Consider the following 21710-nt stretch of genomic DNA (forward strand, 5'->3'; position numbering starts at 1 on the left):
TACATGGGAAGCTCATGAAGCTACAGCCATGATTAACAGCACGTGACATACCAGTGGGTTGCTTGACACAGAGGACGCTTTGCCGACGTGGGAGGTGGTTCTTACAACCTAAACAGCAACACACTTAATACTGGGTTCATATAAAGTGTAAAGCTAATAATAATTTTTTTCAGAAACAGACAATTTATTCCAGATATTTTAATAGCTAGTTCTCAAGAATGCCTCTGACAGGATTTTATTCCTTTTGTCAGGTTTTGTTCAAGCTGAATTGGAAATTAAACGATCTGGGTTAATACCAAAAATGGAGCAATGCAGAGAAGATTTCACAGCTTGAGTAATAGAAAAATGAACTTATAGGACAATTACAGTTGTCTTATCTTTTGGCTTTGGCAGGCGTAAACACAAGGTCTTTAATCCATACAGTCACAAAAATGCACTGCTTTTGCTTATCTGTGGGGTTAAAAACTCACTTTGTAAAAGGTAGCAAGGATAAATTCTCAAGCTTTGGATTTTTCTTCCATTTCTGAAACCACACCAGAAATACTGAATTATCTACTTATAAACCAAGCAGCTTTGGCTCAGAATTAATTTTACTAAGAGTCTAGTTATTTCCTCATATACACTAACTATATTCAGTGAAAACTGACATTTATTTAAAAAGCTAGGTTATTTGTTGTTGCCTAACATATTTTTCTTAATTATTAATTTCTTTTCTCTAACATACCCAGCAGTGACAAACTGCCAGAAACACATACTGAAATATATTGATTTGGGGTCAGATCAGTCAGGCAGTTCCTGTATTACTCCATCTATCTGAGTATTTTCTGTTATCTTTAGAAGAATGTATTTCTCCTCTCAACACTAGTATTTTGTACACTTCTGTGTCATTTCACATCATTTTTATTTTGCAAATAACTTGGGAAACCTGCTATCTGTAAGAACATATGATATTTCCATTTTGGTGGATCTAGCACACTCTTGGCATTTCAAATGTATAAACCACATAGATCAAGCACTGTCAGAGGTCCACATAAGTTTAAAAGAGATTAATGGGTCACATAATGGCAATTATTCAGAGAGAGAATCTATCAGTTTCCACCAAAAAGTGATAAATTTGCATATCCTTCCCCACCCCAACCAGAATCATGCAAACACAAAGACAATTTAGTAAACATGCAAAACCCCCAAAACTCAACAATGCAGTCAGTCATCCCATGCAAAAAAACTGTGTAGGGAACAAGTGACCATATGGGATCCTCTTCTGCTGCTTGAAACAAGAATCTTTTGCCAAAACAACAACTCACTACAGTGCTCAGCAAAGGGAATTAGGATGAATCAGCTGCTGTTTCTTTCCTAAAGCAAGATCTGCCACAAGATTTCTTTTATTTGACTCTTTTGGACTCAGATTGCAGTGAGGAGAATGGCACTGTTTTCTCAAAGGGCAAAAAGTCAAAACAGGTTACCAGCTCGCACTTTTTTATTTTACACAGTTTTGACCTTTTAAAAGTTTGAGCTTCCAACTTTAGGCCAATTTTCTTTGTCCTAACAAAGGACGTTCCTTCGTTCCTTCTCACCTAACAAAGCCATTTCATGACACATTTAAAGCACTTTTACAAGTCATCTTCACTACAGGGATGATACTTTTCTGAAATTTAACACTGCTGCCTGCTGTTATTTTTTTCTTTTTAATCAAGTCCAACTCATCTTTTTTTTAACTGATACATTCCACTGAATGTATCTGCAGGTGTTAGGGTTACAACATACATAGGCAGGAGAGCAAACCCCTCCTGACTTACATTTTAAAAATGTTAAAATGAAATCACCACTGGACTGCAATCCCTACAGAAAAAAATGAAGAAACCACCTCATTCCCTCTTTTAACATTGCAAGGGGCAGAAGGGTGGATCCAGTGGACAGAAGGTGACGGATCAGGGCAGGGAGGCACGCAGGGCAACGGTAAAGGCGCATGCATCCATGCAGATCCCGAGGTCACCTGGGAAGCCGGTGTCACCGACAGGGCTGGACCTCGTGGAACATTTGAGGCAGGAAGTGGGTGAGCTGCTGGTGCTGGGGTAACAGTGGGCAGTGGTGGTGGCGGAGGTGGTGGCGCGTGCTGTTTGGGTTTGTCAACTTCATCTAAGTTTATATCATCGAGGTCTGTGGTGTGCAGCTGCAGGCCCCCGGCAAAGCGCCGCATTGAGGAGGCCGAGGGAGAGGCAGAAGGACGTCCACTCGCCAGCTGTGTATGACAGAACAGAAATCTGCCTCAACACTTCTGCCTGAACCAGTCCTGAAGCGACTGATGGCCAGCCCTACAACACTGCTCAGCCTGACTGCTACTGCACAGGAAGCTCTTGGCTTCTCCCACACAGAACATACACAAAATTTTCTCCGAAGGCCTTTCTAAAAGCACTCCTTGGGATTCTAGTTTAAAAAGAAGAAAAATGGGAGTGGTGTTGACAGTAGCTGTTGGGGTAAGGGGGTTGACAAAAGAAACCCCACAAAACCCCAACAGCATGAAGCCTTCAGAAGGCAAAGTCACAGGGCAAATCAAGATAACACAACTCTTGCCTCTCTGGCTCTTATGAAGAGAAAGCAAGAATTATTCCTTGGAAAGGTGATTATTTTAAGAAAAATAATCAAAGACAAGCCCTGAGGTTCTATGTCATTAAAAAAGGGAAAGGGGTTAAAGTTGTGTAAACACAACCACACATTAGCACACAGAAGGAAACTAGGCTTAAGCAGCTATCAAAACAAAAATTTAGTGTGCTATGAAATTCAGATCCTCAAGGGGTTTGAGATCTTATAATTTATCTTAATCCACACCCGATCTATTGGGGGGCTAAACAACTCCAGAGTTTGAAAATAATGAGCAGCTCATCCAAAAAAACCCCCAATGTATGTGAAGGAGTCTACATATGCTGATAGAGTTGCTAACATTCCTTTTACCAGTGATCAAACAGGAATATTTGAGAAAATTCAGCCATTTTGCTATTTTGTAGACTCAGCTGAAGAAACACTACATGGATAAGCTGTCTGACAGACACATCCATCTTACTCTAATATGGCAACACTTCCCTCAAGTGGGTAACAGTTTTCATGTTCTTCTTATCTAACATGCTCACCCCTTTGTACTGAAAAATAGCTATTTCTTTGGCAGAGGTTGAGAGATCTTGACTGCTCTTGTTCCCAAGAAACAGTTCATGCCTGTAGCACCTGAAAACTGCTCAGCTGTACTTACCCCTAAGAAGCCCTCAGGTTTTATGTTTTACATGTTTTAGCTGCTTGGGCAAGTTTGTAGAAAAATCATAATAGAGCACTTATATATAATGTAATGGAAGAACTGATGGAGCAAATACAACACAGAGTGTTGTATTTAAATTCAGGTAGAGCTCTGAAAATGCAAGTGTTTGTCATCTGTAATGTGCCTTCTTACTTTACAAAGTAAGGGGGACAAAGTTCTAGCAGAACACGATCTGCCAAGTTTAGATAGTGAGAGAAAAACTCTGCATAATCATTCCACTAAAGACCTGTACTGAAAAACCACATGGATCTGAGCCTAGGGCCACGAAGAACAAAAGATCAACTGCTTTTTCCAGAGCTGCTCCATGTTGACTTGAAGGAAAATCATGGGAGTGTTCCCCAAGGTCCCTTTTGTGGTTGCAGTTTCTCGGGGATCCCACGGGAGCTCAGCAGATTGAAGTGCTCCTCTTGAAAGTGGCTTTCCTTGGAAGACAGCCAGAGCAGCAGGATGGTGGGAAAGCCTCACTCCACGTCTAGAGTCATCAGGCTCTAAGGAACAATTGCTATCTGCAGATCCCCTAATTAAAGGGGACTACTTAAAGCACAAGCCCAAAGCCTACTCCTTGTGAGTTTTGTATCTTTTTGTGATTTTCTTTACCTGCTCCTTTACTTCATGCAATACAAGGAAGCTTCCAAGAGCTCACTATCAAGGATATCAATAAATATAGCTGGGTCCAGGTTTTGTTATTTGTAGCATGCCTCAGGTAGCCCAAACAGCTCACGGATCAATAAAACTGTTCCCTCTGTGGTAATAATATACTTTAAAAGGTTAATACTAACAGTTCATTAAAACAATGTTTAAATCTTCATAAAATATAGGAACAGCAAATTCTATAGATATAGTCATCAATTACTGACATTCTCCCCCCTCTTAGAAAGAAGGCTGAGGGGGAAAGACAAAGATTTTTTCACTATTAAAACCTGTTGCTTTTAGGAGACAACTTTCAGTTATTTAGAGATCATGCAATATATGGAAAAGCCAGAATTTTACCTCAGGAGACTCATTCTCCACAGAGGAAATCTGTTCTAACCGTGTTTGACAAAGTCTTTCCACCCAGTGCTGCACCTTTTCTGATTCTTCCAAGTCTTCTCGTTCTGTCTCAGATACCTTGACCATAACATTGGTGCATGAGCAAAGGTTATAGGTGTGGTCACAATACAAATATGTTTCAGAAGTATGAAAACTCCACTAAACATAATTTTAAAATAATAATGCTTTTAAGAAGGTTTTCCTATTTTGCTGTCTTTCATTAAATTCATCACTACACATGGACACTCATTAACTGCAGAGCTATCCTCATTTGGGCAAAACCTGACTAGAAACAAGTAAACATGGCAACAAGAGTTTTGCAGTGAAACACCTTTTAAAATTTCATTATCTTTGACATAATTAAACAAGTGTCCTGCTAAAATAATTCCATTAAAAATCCACCTAATTTTCTTTCAATATAGTTTTGCACCTGATAGACCACAACATACCTCTTGCACAAGACGATTTATTTTCAGCTGTTTTTCTTTCTCCAGCATTCCTTCTTTCTCTTTGGCAAGTTTTTGCTCAAACTCCATTTCCTTTTTATTCTTCTTCTGTTCACAAAAACTATCACTTTTTGACTTCTTTCGTTCTTTCCCTTTCTGGGAAGGATTTTTAACAAAATTTTTTACATCAGCTAAAAACACCACAAACTTCAATTTTGGTACATGAGTGCCTGCCTTGAAAAATCTAATTACAGTCTATGCAAGTACGGAGATGGTCTTTTAAAAGAAAATCCAAAGTCCATTTACCCAGCAATTTGCAGGAAGTTCAAATTTTTGGAGGGCTTGTGCCCACTAAGAGATGTTGGATGAGATCAGAGAATTCAACTTTTTTGTTCCTCTGCAAAGTTACAACTTTAGGGCACAGAGGCCCACTACAAAACTTTGAATATTCACTTTTGGTTGGGTCTTGATTAGCCATCTCTCTGTTTTGGCACTTATATATATCTAAGACTGATTGCTTTGAGGTGACAGATGCTCATGTGTAAGTAGATGTGAACAGTCCATGCATACAACAGCTTCATGCATATGCCCTAAAATCACCATTGCATCCCCCAATGAAACTGAAATAAGGAATTATAAAGGAAAAGTTTAGATCAGTGCAGAAACTGAGTCGCTTCCAAGAAGGAACACTGCAAGACAAAGACCATGTAGCTCCTGGATAAAATCTACTCAGATGAGTTAACTAATACAGTACAAAGTGACTCTAAATTTTAGATGTAGGATACAAACAAAGGGAAAAGCTACACAGTCTTTTGGAAGCCTCTGTTCCTGTTGTCTTCAAAACACACACTGCTCCTTATTTCTACTTTAATGATGTCACATTTCTGCTACCCTTTCACATTTGTACAGGTACGACTTAGTTCATATTGGAAATGCCATGTTCTCCTTTTATTTATGGAAAAGAGGAGCAGGTGGCCACTTATTGTCAATTACTGCCACTGCCAGAAAGGCTGTGCCTCAGGTTTGATTTTATTCTCATCACCATCAGCTACTGACTTTCATGCTTTGAATTCCCAAAACCACCACAAACTGCTTCACATTAAATAGCATTATTTGTCTTCCTTTCCCCTTTTGCACGTTAATATTGATAACAAAGCCTTGGAAAACAGACATTTTCCCTGGCAGTTACAAAAGCCAATTCTCCCAGTCAAGCAGTTAACTGGAAATCTGTACTGCTGAGTTCAGTGGGATGTGGTCTATTGCTTCGTGGTTACGTGCTGGTGGTGTTGTAGAGAGGGGAGCAGGGGGAAAAGGAACCCCCAAAACACTGGAGATAAGGCTTAACAACAACAACAAAAATCTAGCTTTTCACACTAACGTTTTAACATAAACCTAATTCTGTGGCATATTTTATTCAGGGATAACTAGTTTTTACCTTAACAATTGCCAACATCATCCTCTAACAAATGAGAAGATACATTTAGTACTGTCTACTAAATGCAACACCAGGCAGGTCAACATTTGAAGAATTACTGAATTCAAAGGCACACTAAGCAGTACACAAGCCAAAGTCTTCCAGAACAAGAACATATATCTGACAATCTTAGCTGCATTCACTGCATTCAGATACAACGGGATGATTCATCCTTTCCTACAATTTTCCCCATGGATTCAGTTTACTTCCTATTATAGACATTTTCAGTACACAGTGAAATTTTGTTTTTAGAACAAACAAAAAAATTCATTAGCAATAGGGAGCAGGATGAAAATTCATCACTGCCAGATTCAAAAATATTTCTAAAAGCAAATTATTAAAAATACATCTTTTCAAGCTTCTAGTGCACACTGTGTGCTAAAGTTCAACTGGAATTGTGTAAGATCTTCATTAATATATGGAGAGGTATTTGGACATTCTCTGAACTATAATTGTCAGCATCAATACAAAAGATTACCTCTTCGTGTGAAGAGTTTCCATAATATGCACTTAAAATTTTCATTATAAAAATCCTAACTGCCCTGGCTTTCACACAGGTTGGAGATCCATGGTGATTTACAGTCAGCAGCAGTACAAAAAGGAATTGGAATGCACCATTTTCTCCTAATCTCTTTTAAGGAGAACAGACATACCCTGGGCACACAGAAGGTTAAAGAATAGTCCTGAAGAGTTACACGAATACTTCATCTGTCAGAAACAATCCTGACCTCCTCTGAAACCTTGAGTTATTGCCAGATACACACAAAAAAATCTTCATGGTGCTTTTACCACAGTTAGTTACCAAAAAACCCACCACCAAAGCACACCACGCAATCCCCCCAGAATATGGCTAATATACATTAAAAGCAATAAAGAGAAGGAAGCAACTGCAAGTATAAAATATTATTTGAAACTCTCAAATTGAAATTGCAATACTGCAGCAGCATCTCTGCAGACACAGAAGTATTCTATCACCTTAAAGATTGTTAATTTTTTTTCCTCATATATACATGCCTAAAAGCCTTCTGCCTTCAGCACTCCTCCTACAGGGAGGTTTGCAAAGGTATAACCATATAATTTTTGTCTCTGTACTGTTCTTATATAAATATATATATATATGATTGTGAATACTTCTGGAGAACATGAAGACATGCACTGCTCACCTGTAATGAACACCTGCTGCAAAGTACTGTTACACAACCCCCTCTGGCAGAACTCAACAGCCCAAAGGACTGAAAAGGACAAACTCCTAGACACACGCATCCCACAAACATCTTAATTTATGCACACGTTAAAAGAAGGAGCATTTGACTATAAAGAATGTTTACTAATAAGAGAGAAGAAGAAAAATGAGGAATTTCAATTCAAACACACAGCAAACAAATTTACATTTCAAACTTTGTACCTTACGGATTGTGGGAAATTTTCCTTCATACCGATAAAACCATCCAAAAGCTACAAAAGGTAAAGGAAAAGGTGTTTTTTGAAGAAAAGCCAAGGACTGGTTCTTAGATCAATCCATGCTGATATGTGTAACTGATTGAAATTTATTTGAAGGCTCAACACCAGAGGTTTGATATTACACCACAAGTTCTTAGTCAAATTCTTGATAAATGGTTCTAGTACATTTAGTCATAAGTTTCCCTTATTTTAATTATATACATTTCATGTCAAAGCAAATGCAACAAGTAATCTCCACACAGAACCACACAGGCATGTGCATTGCTAAGATTTTTATGGTCATGCTCCTACTTTACAGTAGTTTTAGCAAGCCTCATGAAAATTAAGCAGGTGTGCAAACTCATTCAAGCTTGTGGCAGAACAACAGGCTTTTGAGGAGACATGAAAAGCTCCATTTCCCAGGACAAAATATTTCAAGCCCAGTGCATAAATGTTACAAAGTATATTGCTAAGTAAAAACATACAAAACTTTATATAAGAAACATACATAACTTTATGTAAGAAGTACTGCTAACACAGAGCACTCAATATAGTCCACCTTTCTGCAGGATTGTTAGATTTCATACCAAGGTACCTTTAGAATGCAATGACAGCAGCAGTGTCAAAACCTTTCATCATTTACCAAAGGACCACAAATATCGCCCTAGGAAACCCAGATGGTCAGTTCAGTGTCAAGACTGACTGTCAGGAGGAGGTGAGACACAGGGAGAATCTGAATCAGGATAGGAAGCTTGGGCTGAGTGGCAAACCTGTTTGTCCTGCTTCATGTTCACTTCATCCATGTCATCTGTTTCAAGTTGGTCATGTGCAACTCCCTTTAAGTCTTCTAGAGAAACAAAGGAGGAAAGGAGTGAGGAGATAGAAGTGAGAGTCTAAATGGAGGTTCCCATGAAATGAAAAGAGATCAGCAGTGTGTGACTAGAAGTCTCCGGGAAATAAAAAAAACGTAGTTAGTGACAGGATGCTTTTTCTACAAAATTGTTAGAAAGAAAAACTGGCCCTATTAAATTAGTCTCCAACCTCCTCCAGCCCTGAAGAGCAGTTAGAATCTACATGTGGACAATTAGTCTGCTCTGTGATGAAGAGAAGCCTGCAGAGCTTGGTGGCTTTTCCTGTAATGGAACCATCAGAAGACTTTCCCAAAGTCACACACAAAATAATATAATAAAATAACATCAGGTTAGGAATCAGCCCAGGTCTCCTACAAATTATGCAACAAGCACTTTCCACGTTTTTCTTTGTACAATACAATTTTAGTACATTCTCCACATACAATTTGTAGATTCCAATTTAGCTTCTTAACTGCCAACTAAGCTCCAACTCCCTTGATTCCCTCCAGACCAGTAAGTCAGAAGGCCAGCAGCATCCTAGGATGCATCAAGAGCAGTGTGGGCAGCAGGGCAGGGGATTCTGCCATTCTACTCCACTTCAATGAGACCCCATCTGGAGTGCTGCATCCAGCTCTGGGGCTCCCAAAATAAGATGGATGTGGACCTGTTGGAATGGGTCCAGCAGAGGGCCATGAAGATGATCAGAGAGCTGGAGCACTTCTCCTATGAGGAAAGGCTGAGGGAGTTGGGCTGTTCAGCCTGGAGAAGAGAAGGCTGTGGGGAGACCTTAGAGCAGCCTTCCAGTACCTAAAAAGGGCTACCAGAAACCTGAAAAGGAACTTTTTAAAAGGGCATATAGTGACAGGACAAGGGGGAATGGCTTTAAACTAAAAGAGGATAGATTTAGATTAGATACTAAGAAGAAATTCTTTACTGTGAGGCACTGGAACAGGTTGCCCAGGGTAGGTGGTGAATGTCCCATCCCTGCAAGTATTCAAGGCCAGTTCTGGATGGGGCTCTGAACAACCTGGTTTAGTGGAAGGTGTCCCCACCCCACCCATGGCAGGGAATTGGAACAAGGCAATCTTTAAGATCCCTTCCAACCCAAACTGTGAAAAGTTTGACAGGCAAACACTGAGCAAAAACAACATGGAAAACAGTGCACCAAACCCCCAAGATAAAGAGGTTGATGCTTCAGAAAATTTCTTAGCACACTTCATTCTTTTTGCTTTTTCTGCTGCTGCTGCTTGTTAAAAACCATGACTATTTGAGTGGATCTAGATTTTGCTAGATAGGTACCTGTTAATTAAGAGCCATTAAATTAATGGTATGCTTCCAGCCTTCTGAAAATAACCAACTCATAGCTAGCTTGGCTTGGAGACAAACTGGTGATATATTCCATACAGCTCAGTGACGTGTCTGACACAAATACAAGGAGGCAGGCTGAAATCAATGACTTACTTTTGTGTTTGGAACGAGGGGCAGAGTGCACATCTGCAGTTACAGTTTTTAGAGACTTGGGTGGCTCTTTAGGACCCCAGTCTTCTTCCCACTCCTTTTTAAATTTCTCTTCCTCTGCTGTTATCCTAGAGGAAGCAAATGCAGTTACACATTCAGAGTGCAAAAACAACAGCATCAGTATATATTCATTACCATTATCATTTTTCAGCGTATTTGTTTTTTCTCTTTAATATAAGGCATAATTACCTGCTCCTTCCTCATAACCAAATTCCTTTCATCAATCTGTTTCATTTACTAAGCTATTAAGATAATTTGAAAAATACAGTGTAACTGAGTAAGATATTCTTGTTTAATATTGAGACTTATAAGGCCAGTTATATAAACATGTGCACAGATGCTAAGCCATGAATGATACACTACAGTACTGTCACCTTAAATGAAGTAAAAAAAAAAACCATCTCTCACCTAGTAATTTTTCATTTTTATAACTGGAATTACCTGTTAGAAAAAGTCAGTTTCAACTAAAACACTGAGGGACAGAACATCTACCATACACCCAAATCAGATGTCACAACGGTAAATTATACCTAAAAGGTGTGTGTCTTCCTTCTCTATCTTAAATCTATTTTGATGAGTGCTTCCTAAACACATAGTCCTAGGTTGCCATAAAAAGTAACTCTTCCCAAAAAGAATTAAATACTGCTGAAACATGAACCACATTAAATTTCTTATTCTAGGGGAAAAAAGGGGAAAAAAGAATAAAAGAGATGAGAGGGGAATAGATAAGTAGAGATAGAGGATGGGGGTGGTGCAGAGAGCATCACACTTCAGGAAAAGAGCATGCAAAACAAGTAAAGTACCAAGGAGGTACCTAGAATGGCACGATGATCAGAAAAAAGGACATTTCAAACCAAAAAACAGCAAACACCAAGTAGGTCACAGCAGAGATGCTGAATAACCTAGTAACATGTAGCTTCATATATGTAGCCTAAAGTGATCCAAGATCTATTCTTGACTATAGCTGGCCTTGAAAGGATAATGTGGTGCCAAAATTTACCAGGTCTTAGATATATATGATGCTATTTATACTTGGATTATCTTTTGCATCTCTAAATTAGCTAAAACAAATTGAAAAAATATTCACATGGAGTCAAAACACTCTTAAATCTGCAGCTGAGCTCACTATTTAAATTTGGAGGCATTATCAGGGGAACAACGGACAGAATGTTGTTTCATTTCATTTTAATTAAAAAAAGATGGTGTTACAATGCAACTTGCAGTACACAGAGTTAGGGACCTCTGCCATTCAGGCACATTTGAAATGTTTTCAAATCTAAGATACCAAAAAAGGGCACAGTGACTTCACACAATGAATTCCTGCAAGAAAGGATTTTTAAAAGAAGGTAAGGCAGGATCCTTACAAACTATTAATACAGAAAACCAACATATTTTAGCCTGTCACAATTGCTCATGAAATCTCAGCTTTTAATTTCATCTTTTTTCCTCTGGTACCATTCTCCCTCCTCCTCACCCAGGAGAGATTGACACTGACTTAACTGTTTGGATTGTGATATGGAAAAGCTTAAAAGTGCTTGAGTGACACTTGATAATTATACAAGGAAGTATAAAGCTGTGCTGGACCTTACACTAAGCAGCCCTCAAGGCATGAAAGCCCTCCCTGAGTGAGTAAAGATGCTCATAGTGCAGAAGAACACGGCAAACATCCAACATCCATTATAACAGACAGGCAATCTAGACTGGGAGAACAGAATCATCCTTCACATGGGATGGCCTGCTTTTATAGCAGCTTTTGGCTATTGCAGGAATTTCTGTAGAAGGCCACAATAAAGAACAGGATGTTACCAATTCCCTGGTATCAGAAAAGGGAAATGCACAAGAATTCATCCATGTGCTGCAGTACAGCCCACAGCAGGACTGTCAGAAGATTTTTCTCTTGTGACAGCTGGAGAATATACTTCTTTTTGTACCTTGGAAATTCAGAAATCCCTGCACTTTTTCTATCAGAAAATTTTAGCTAATACAGGTACATGAGAAGGAACTTAAGTGAATTAAATTAATTAAAACCCCTTTAATATATCAAAGGGGCAAAGCTGAAGACTTGAGGGTCAATCTTAGCCCTAAAGGGCTGAATCAAAACAGGTATTATTGTGCTACTTGCATTTTCATGCAATTTCCCTGCATCATTTAGAAGGGAAGTTAATTTTTGTGATAACAACTGATTAATTTCAAACTTCCAAATGTAAAAGAATGCTTAAGTAACAAATATAGTACTGATCTGTTTCTTAAAAGTACTATTTTTTCTGTTACAATTAAATGTAGTGTTTCAGTGACAAGAGAGTAAGCAAGTTCTAAGACACAGAACTTCCTTAATCTTAAGTTTCTCTATATATTAATAACATTTTAAAAATAAGTGCTCTACTTCAACTTTACATTGAATTTATTATTGCCATAAGCCTCATGTTTTCAAGGTGCTGATTTTCAGAACAGTTTCCTATTCTCTAACAGTCGTGTACTTACTGATCTGTATTGGATCCTACATTTAGCTAAATGGAAATACTACACAATTTTATTTGAAAGGAACATGCAGAAGGTTTCCAGCCAGACCTAATACACAAGCACCCTTTTCCAGGTGGCACACTGCCACCTGGAAACACTGTGGTTTTTACTCACTGCTCTATTTCTCTGCGGTATCTCTCTTCCTCCTCTGCAGCCTTCTGGGAAATCTCCAGCTTTCTTCTATAATAAGAGGAATTAGGACACCATGATAAAAATAGTATTTTCTGAGTAAGAACCTGAACAAAGTGTGTCAGCATTTAGTTAGTAAAAGACATAGACAGTAAATATGTATGTATTGGGGGAAAACACTCCTTTTTAAAAGTCATCACTAAGATACCAAGGTTTCAGTATGGTTTCATAGGAACCCTGAGGACATTCCTGACCACCTGCATAATAAGAGCATATCATCTACTTAATTCTCTAAGTCACTACCTCCTTCTGAGACAGGTCTATAGTGTGGTTTTTTATGAGTATAAAATTTCTAACTGTCTTGCTAAAAATAAAGCATGAGTGGATAGCATCAGGAAAATAATGAATATCACACTGAATCATTGGGGTACGACAGTCAGGGAGCAGAATGACCCTTCTACTCAGCATGGCTTTGAACAATATCAGCTCTGAAAGCCCAGAATATCAAGAGCAACATAGGATAAACATTTTACGAACAGAGACTCTGCAACAGCAAAACAAAGTTCTCTAAGTTCAGAATCTTCTCACTTCTGTGAGAAGCATCACAGAAATAATCATGTGCTCCTGTCTTCTGTGCCCTCTCCAAATCCAAGCTAAATTTTTCAGACTGCCCTGTAGAGAGCTCTTACAATCTCTCTTTCTCTTGCTGCTCTTTGATGATTTTGTTGGTCTCCAGCGCAAGCCGCTTCTGATGCATTAACTCCTGGCGTTCCTGCTCACGGAGATGTGCTTCTCTTTGCCTCTCTTCTTCAGTCATGAACAGCTCCTTTCCCTGGAATCAAAACCACCACCCAAATCAGTCATGAAAATATCTCATGAATGCAATTCTTCTAGGAAATAATAAAAACCCAGCTACACAGTAGCACATCTGCCATTTCCTTACACCGCTCTTCCTGAGGAACACACCCCAAAAGATCCTCAAAGATCTGACTGCTTACTCCAAGGAGCTATTCTACTTTCAGCCTCTAAGTTATTATGTGCTAAACACCTCAGAAGAGATTGCAACTACTGAAGTCAGCAACAGCACTGTAAGGGTCATGCCAAATACATGCTCAGTGTGTCACCCAGAAAAAACTTCACATTATACTTTCTTGAAATCTTACTGAGCAATGAAATGCCAGAGAACAGAACACTGAATGACTCCCAGTTTGAAGACAACTACACAGTTACTGTGTTTTAATCCCTGGTTGCTGCAGAAATGTGTCATCATTCAGGGAACCCAAATACAGGGAATGTACATCCCCCATACACTGTATAGTTTATGTATTTCAGTTGGTTTTGTTCTTGTTTCATTTGCTTTACAATTAAGACACCAGCACTATTTTCTGTTCAAGAAAGATATTTCCATTGTGCTATAGGTAGAACCCTTTGATAACATTAATCTAATTTTCATTTCTGAAAAGAAAATCCCATGGTAATTAGGAAGGTAGGATTTTTCCTGCCTCTAAAGCACAAAGTAGACATCTTGAACAAAACCAGGCACTGAAGAATGCCTTTGCATCATGGTAGGGAAACTGTTTCCTTTTGCTATCTGTTCTCCAGACAAAGACGTTTACTGAGGAGAGACATGCAAGGTGAAGGAGTGAGGAACAGAAGAGTTCCATAGCAACAATTTGCCATTTTAAGGATACCACCCCAGTGATGCATGCTGAGGTAGATCTCGTATTTTTAACAGTTGTTAACATAACTGGGAGTTGAAACTAAGTCCTTAGGATGTTGAATTCCTGGAGCTTAATCAACTAGCCCAGAGCTTTTGTTTAAACAATGTCTACAGTGCCTTTGGACAGCTTCATCTTTTGTTACTATAAGAGTAGATCAAATAAACCATTAATTCCTTAATGTAGCTACACAGTACACACATGCTCTTAGGAAGCAGCTGAAGTGACTTACTAAATCTTTTTTTTCCCCCTATTTAAGTCAGTTGCAAGGCAATTAGAAAACAGTCTTTTATTAGTCTATGGAACTTGATTATCCTCTTGTATTTAACTGCACACTTTGCTATAAGAAGGATTAAAGCAGTAAAAACATTAAAAAAATTATTGAAAGTCACACTGAAGTCAGAGGGAAGATTTAATTAATTTCATCTGATTTTAGATTAGGCCCCAAAGGCTTATAGTTCTGCTGAACAGAACAGTGGGAATGAAAAACTGAGCAATTTTCAATGTGTCAATACGCTAATGAGATCAGATTAACAGTTACAAAAGGAACTAATTTGGAATAAGACTTAGGCATCAGCTAGTCAGGATTAAAAATTATTTGTCTCAAATCCAACTTTCATGTTTCAGGAGATATCTGTTAGAACAGAAGCTCCCAAACATGAGGAACCATTACGATAAAGTTAATTTCCATTCCTTGTCAAGGGAACGGTTTTGCATTGGCCCACAATTATGAAACTGTTTTGAGAATACTTTGTGTAGTATGAAACAAGCAAAAGCCACTCAAACTCTCCTGGTTTGACAGAGGTATAGATCTTATAAAGAAACACAGCTTTTGTTCTTAACCATTCATTTTTACCATTTATTTGCCCACAGAGTAATTTTCACAAATATTCTGCTTTTAAAAATACACTACTTACAGCGCCTGCTACCACAGAGATAGTCAAAGTACGACTACTCTTGAGCACTCTGACAGCCTGCAAATTAAAACAAAACAAAAATCAGTGTGAATTAAGTGATAAAAGGCCAGTATATATTGGATGAAAAATGCTGGTTGCCCAGGCTGGAATTTCCACAACTAAACAGGGTGGTAGGTATGCAAATCTTCAAATTCCCATGTTCTTCAGTAGCCCAGTATCAAAACATACTTTTTGTGGACAGGGAAAAAGGACAGATATTAAGTAAACTGTCAACTACAACTTCAGAGAATTAAGAGGACTTGACTTTACCTCTTTATGATCCACATTAGAGAAGTCCACACCATTCACCTCAACAATCTGGTCACCAACCTGAAGAAATTAATGCAAATTTTAGTACAGATGCTAAGTTAGTACATATATTAAATGAAAACAGAAAGAGAGGTGCTCTCTAACATCCTTCATACAATGATCACAGGTACCAGCAGAGTGCAAGGGAAACAGACTGGAAACTGGCCAGGCTTGCACATCCTCCTACACTCAGATTTCCTATTGCCACTGCTTGGGATCAAATCCTGAGCTTGAAAGAATATTTGTCTGATCCAGGCCACTCATGTTCTTAAGATTTTAGCAAACTACCTTAATTTAAAATGTAGCCATAAGGTATTTCTTTCCCATGGGAAAGAACCCCCCACCAAACAGTAATACCAACACAGCTAGTACTTTAGAGAGATTCAGAATCCTAGAAGTTGTGAACACAAACCAAGAATTCCTTGTGGTACCTACCTTGGAGGTGGCAAACTTACCTCTAAGCCCACTTCTGCTGAAAGAGAGCCTGGCTTAACATTGCTGATAAAAATGCCCGGTTTTTGTGTTGGACCACTGGAAATACTGGAAATGTAAAAAAACTCCAGACATTAATAGGATAATATTTATGGAATAAAATTTATGAAATAAAATTTATGGAATAAAATTTATGGAATAAAATTTATGGAATAATACAGTGAGTAGTTTTAGTTGTTTTCTCGTAACTTGTTTTTGATTAAAGAATATTTACACTATTAGCCAACTCTGAAACAAACACCAAAACTTGCCAGTACACAGGGTTTATCATCCTATTTTTCTTTACAACACAAAACTGGTTTTAAAGAAAAAGTTAAAATAAAAATATTCAAGCTTCTGTGTGGGGAAACACAAAAGGTGGAAAAGCTTTAGGTGTGAGAAAAAAGTAGGTTTCAGGAATCAAGCAGAAGAGTTTAGGGATCAGCTTTGGCTGCGAAAACTTGATACAATTATATAACAAGCAAGGACATTAAAACAATGGTTAGGGTTTTTAGGTTTGGCTGAGATAGGTTTAGAAGTTGCAAAAAATATGCTTAGCAAGATAGGCAAGTTTCAGCTTAATAATGGAATATTGTGTGTTCTTATATAAGGTACAACAAGCGAGTATTGTGTACAACAGATGTATGTGTGCTGCTGTAGATTAGTTAAAACAGTTGTCTGTAACTTCTAGAAGCATGCTAATTGGCTAAGAAGCCTTTAAGAATGCTCTGTAACCAGGAAGTCTTTGGATGTCTGGGACAGCGTGAGCTTTGTACCACCTCTGTCTCAACTCTGTATGTGAGACTGATAATGGAACAAAATAATATGAGGCTCCTGGAACGCTTGTCCAGGCTCCCCGTCCCATTTGTTGATGAAAACGCCGGCACTTCTGTATTTCACCTTACATGCTGAAACTTCTATGTATGCTGACCTACACTGTCTAAAGGACCAGGACTAATGAGATTCAAAATCAAGAAAGCAACCCAATGAAGAATTACCAATTGTTCACTGAACTTCAAGAGACTGTATGTATAAAACAGTGTTATTTTCTTAGGATTATTTAATAGAAGCAAGAAGGATGTTTCATCCAGGGGCCAACATCTAGCTCAGGAACTTTAAGCTGCCATCTAAGCTGGGCCCAAACACAGAAACTACTTTTAGTCATGCTGAGCCACTCCTCCAGGTTTGTAAAATAATTTAAAAAAATATCTTTACATCCTCCAAATTACAGGAGAGAAAAGTCCTAATAATTTCAACTCTATATTTCTAAAGATAGAAGAAATCCTACAATATCCCTTCTACTCCAAAACCTCTGTAAGTATTGCAAGGACAGGAGTCCAAGAATCCCAGAATCATACTTCTAAAATCTCTTCCAAATTCAACACTAATTTTAGGAACTGGATGGTGTTTTAGCTCTGAAAAGGGTCACAGAAAGCACTCTAAGGGCAGGGAGTGAACCTGACAGTGGATAGTGCTGGAATTTGCCACATCACCGAGCAGAATTTTTAAGTATTTAAAAATGCAAAAGCATTTAAAAGATCCAATTCCATCACAACTTGTACTAAGGCACTTTCAGTCTGCTCTTATTCTTAAATTTAAAAAGATTTTTCCTTTATAACTGAATTTTTAACACAGGTACTTACACTTTGCCTAAAACTATGTAGTATGTGCCACAGATATCCTGCTGTTGCAGTTTGCCTTCCTGATCCAGCATGGATCTTCATTTTCCTGACATCTTATCAAAGGATGGAAATAACCGCCTTGAGTGTCTCATTTGAAAAACAGTGACATTAAATAAAAAACGTGACCCACCTGCATCCCATGCCTTTTGTACCAATCAAGCTAATGAAGACTTTCTTCTCTTTATTGTCTCTCCCTCCAGAAGAAGCAAGCCCAGCAACACTGCCCTTTCCTTCCTGCAGAGGGAATAAACAATGCTGCAGATGTTAATTCTGTCTTGAATTTGTATCAAGACAACTATAAAATTTCATGTAGCCAGGATGAATACCAGCCAGCATCAAGATAAGATTCAAGGTCCTATTCAAGGTCCTATTCAAGGCTCCAAGGTCCTATCCTGCTGGAAATGAGTCTGAAGTAGGGTTATTTCAGTGGAGCTGCATGGCTGAAGTGAAAGACTGAACTTACCTATTTGGAGAAGATTATTTCAATAGTCAAACTTTGTCTTCAGAAAAGGTTGAAGGAAAATTAGAGGAAAGTGATATGGCAAAATAATAATTTAGATGCTCCCTGACAAAAGGGCTGAAGAAATACATGATAAGGCTCACTATTTAACTAAGTCTTTCTTCCCAAAAGCAAAAGAACAGTAATTGTGGTATTTCTTTTCACTCCTGCAACCCTTAGAAGTGACTTGCATTCAAAGTTGTAATTCCTCCACTAATATGCCTAAAATAGGCCAAATAATCTGATAAAGGTTTATGCAGTAGAACTACAGCCTGGGAAGTTAATAAGCTCAAGCAAAATGAAGTACCAATTAATGAGCAAAAGTAATTTCATTTGTGTCTTGCCCTTTCCTTACCTAATAGCTCTACAATCATTTCATATCACAAAAGATGTTTCTCACAGAATACTTTCAACAAGATACTGCATTATAGTAATGCATACAGTAAGTTCTCTAAAAAGGTCAGAGGAGAAAGTGTTTCAGAGCCATTACAGATTCCCCAGAAGACATTTAACAAAATATTGACCTCTTACCCCAGAGTCTGACACAAATTGATCCACATATTGCCATTTAAGGGGTTCATCTGCTGAGCTGAAAGGAAAAAAATAATTTAAAATAATAGGACAAAATAAATGTCAATGTATTCCAGCAGCTACTTTGGAATGCGGCCTTCTATTTTGCATCCACAACTTTCTTTGGATACCATTCATATCCGGTTTATTTTCCAGGAATTTAAGCAGAACATCAAACAAGTGTACAATTATTTGGGCTACTAAAGGTTGAATACAAAATTGATAAAGCCCTCTCAAGTGAAAACACTTTAGGAGACTGTAAAACTAACCATAACCACTCGAACATCTTACACAAATGTCTATGCAGAGCAACAGCTGCCATTAACATTTCTCAAACATTCTGCTTAAAGATTCAGCTTTTCAACAAACATTGGAAGAGAAAAACAATTTTAAATTTTTCTAAACTCTGAAGCCATCATCAAATGCTACATACACAGAGAAATAGTGGAGCCCTCCATCAAACTAGGTGCATCGATAATGAAATTTTGAGGAGATGCTCATGACAAATGAGGAAACAGAAATTGGTTCATTTAAGTAGGCAACCAGTATAAAATCAGATTCATCAAGCAAGACATCTGCCTGTTCATTAAAAAGGATGTGACATTTTAATCAGCATTCACACATTTTCGTAATTAAAAACTGATTCTTTTGATAGAAGAGGCTGTGTGAAAATGAATAATCTAATTTGTTTTCAAATGAAAAGCCATTACCTTTTCACAGGTATCATGCCAATATCTGAAAAAAAAAAAAAATTCGGTTAAGTTTCTACAGACCACCAGCAATCTATCAATAGCAATCTTTGTGACAGAGGTGATTTTTTGTGTTACTTACACCTAACTTTTATGGACACGATTTTCTTTGTACGAATGAGGTTTATGACTTCCTCATGTGTGCATGACGAAATGGAATATCCATTGATGCGCACTATCTCATCTCCAACCTCACAAATGGAAGGGAGAAGAAAAAATAATTGTGAGTTAACATTTTAAAACGTTTTTAGAATCAGATACAATCTGGCAGTAATTTGATGCAAAGGTTAGATAATGTTCATTCGTGAATACTTTCTGAATTTCAGGTAATGTCCAGATCAGACTTACCTGTATTTGTTTTAAATTAATACCAAACACCAAATGAGCAAATTAATGGCCAAATAACAATTTTATAAATACTTTCTACTACAGATCATATTTGTACTCCACAGATTACCTTAAACAGAAGACCCTGTGTTTTAATTCAAATAATTTTGGAATTGTTTTCTTCTTTTCTACTTCAGCGTAAGTATTATGCTTTTAAAGTTTGCTTTTACCATGTGTTTTCTGAAATACATTCTTAACTATTTCTGATGTATAAAAAATAAACTTGGTCTTTTTATCTTGCCTGATTCTGGATTCAGAAAATGCATTATTTTAATGGACTTTACCCCTTTGTCTTTTTTTGGGGACTACGCTAACATTTGTTAGCAATCCAATGGCAGCACCCCAAGGACAATCCCTGGCAGTGTTCAATTTACTAGTGTAGAGCAGACAGGGTGATTTCAGCCGCCTCTATAAAATTTCAAATCTCATTTATCAGAATACAATCAAAAAGTTTCCCTTCCTCTAATACAAATCCAAATTTGATATGCTATGATGACTGGAGTAGAAATTTCCAAATTTCTATGAACTCTGCCTAATGATCCTCTTATCCAGGCAGGCTGAAAAGGAATCAATGATTAATACACTGCCCACTTCATTTAGGGCAGTGCCTTATTATCTGCTCAAGATTACACTGAAAAATGCAAGGTCCTGGCTAGAGCACCACAAGCAAAGACTTTTACTCAACATGAACCACGTGACGTGGCTGTATGAAAATTAGTTCTTGATTTCTTCCATTTTTAAAGCAGATTCACCCATTGCACAATAAGATATACAAATGATTACCAGGAAATTACCTTAAAAAAAAACATCAACAGTATCATCTTATACCTCTGACCTCCACAAGGACAAAGCCAAGTACTTTGGCTTTACTTCTCTCCAGTAGCATTTCCTCTGAAGTACTGTGAATATTTGTTATGTAAAATGTATTTGATGACACTTTTCTCATTAACACTGACAGCAAGGGATTTTTTTCTTACTTGATGAAACTTTGTGTGCGTCCTCACAAATGTGTCTGGTTTCACAGCAGCATTATCCCTAGTTACGATTGCTTAAAATGTTGCATTTAAAGACTCAAGTGTCAAGCTCCAAATACCACTTTAGGCTTAAGTTTTCCATGCTGGTATCTGCGTGAAGCTGATTTCAAGTTTCAGCAAAGCTAAAGCAACTATTTTTATTCAACAGAATTTGAATTTGGGTGGAATGCGTTATCATGCTCATTTAAAAAAAACAAACCAACAATTACTTTGTTGAGAGGCTCTGTGCTTTCATTTTATATGAGAGGAGTGAGTGGAACTGGAAGTAGGAATTCCTCAATATAGCCTGTGTTCTAGAGGCTGTAACACACACAGAGACACAACACTGGGTGACAGGACGTCGGGCATGCTGTCACCTTCTGCCTTTTTCCTTATGTACTAATGACCACTGAATCTTCCTACTGTGATCTGTCCAATTGAAAAAAAACAAAACAAAACAAAACAAAAAACAAACACAAACAAAACTCCCAAAACCCCAGCAATGTATCTTGTTTATTTCTTTCACAAGCTTTTCTAGTTCTTCTGGGAAGTGTCTCATGCTCTGCAACACTACACAAAACATTAACATGTCCACTCTACCAGCTCCTGTATCACCCTTTTCACTGAAGCTGAACATTTCTGTCT

At 37.9% G+C, this 21710-nt stretch overlaps 1 protein-coding gene across 4 annotated transcripts in view; it reads right to left on the reverse strand.

The window, feature by feature from the left end:
* The window catches only part of USH1C (USH1 protein network component harmonin), a 47186-nt gene that overhangs the window by 15144 nt on the left and 10332 nt on the right, over positions 1 to 21710 (reverse strand). For 3 of the 4 annotated variants that reach the window (XM_069016872.1, XM_069016873.1, XM_069016871.1), the window contains exons 5-15: positions 19748 to 19856; positions 19627 to 19651; positions 18878 to 18935; positions 17978 to 18081; positions 16150 to 16234; positions 15656 to 15715; positions 15347 to 15403; positions 13401 to 13543; positions 12697 to 12762; positions 10006 to 10130; positions 8464 to 8540 (exon numbers count right to left, since the gene is read on the reverse strand). In XM_069016872.1, coding sequence (XP_068872973.1) covers positions 8464 to 8540; positions 10006 to 10130; positions 12697 to 12762; positions 13401 to 13543; positions 15347 to 15403; positions 15656 to 15715; positions 16150 to 16234; positions 17978 to 18081; positions 18878 to 18935; positions 19627 to 19651; positions 19748 to 19856 — 909 coding nt within the window. Of the gene's footprint in view, positions 1 to 7793; positions 8358 to 8463; positions 8541 to 10005; positions 10131 to 12696; positions 12763 to 13400; positions 13544 to 15346; positions 15404 to 15655; positions 15716 to 16149; positions 16235 to 17977; positions 18082 to 18877; positions 18936 to 19626; positions 19652 to 19747; positions 19857 to 21710 lie in introns of those variants that run through there. The other variant, XM_069016875.1, reaches the window with a different exon arrangement.

The sequence above is a fragment of the Aphelocoma coerulescens genome, chromosome 5 (assembly GCF_041296385.1).
Source record: "Aphelocoma coerulescens isolate FSJ_1873_10779 chromosome 5, UR_Acoe_1.0, whole genome shotgun sequence".
NCBI classification, from domain to species: Eukaryota; Metazoa; Chordata; class Aves; order Passeriformes; family Corvidae; genus Aphelocoma; species Aphelocoma coerulescens.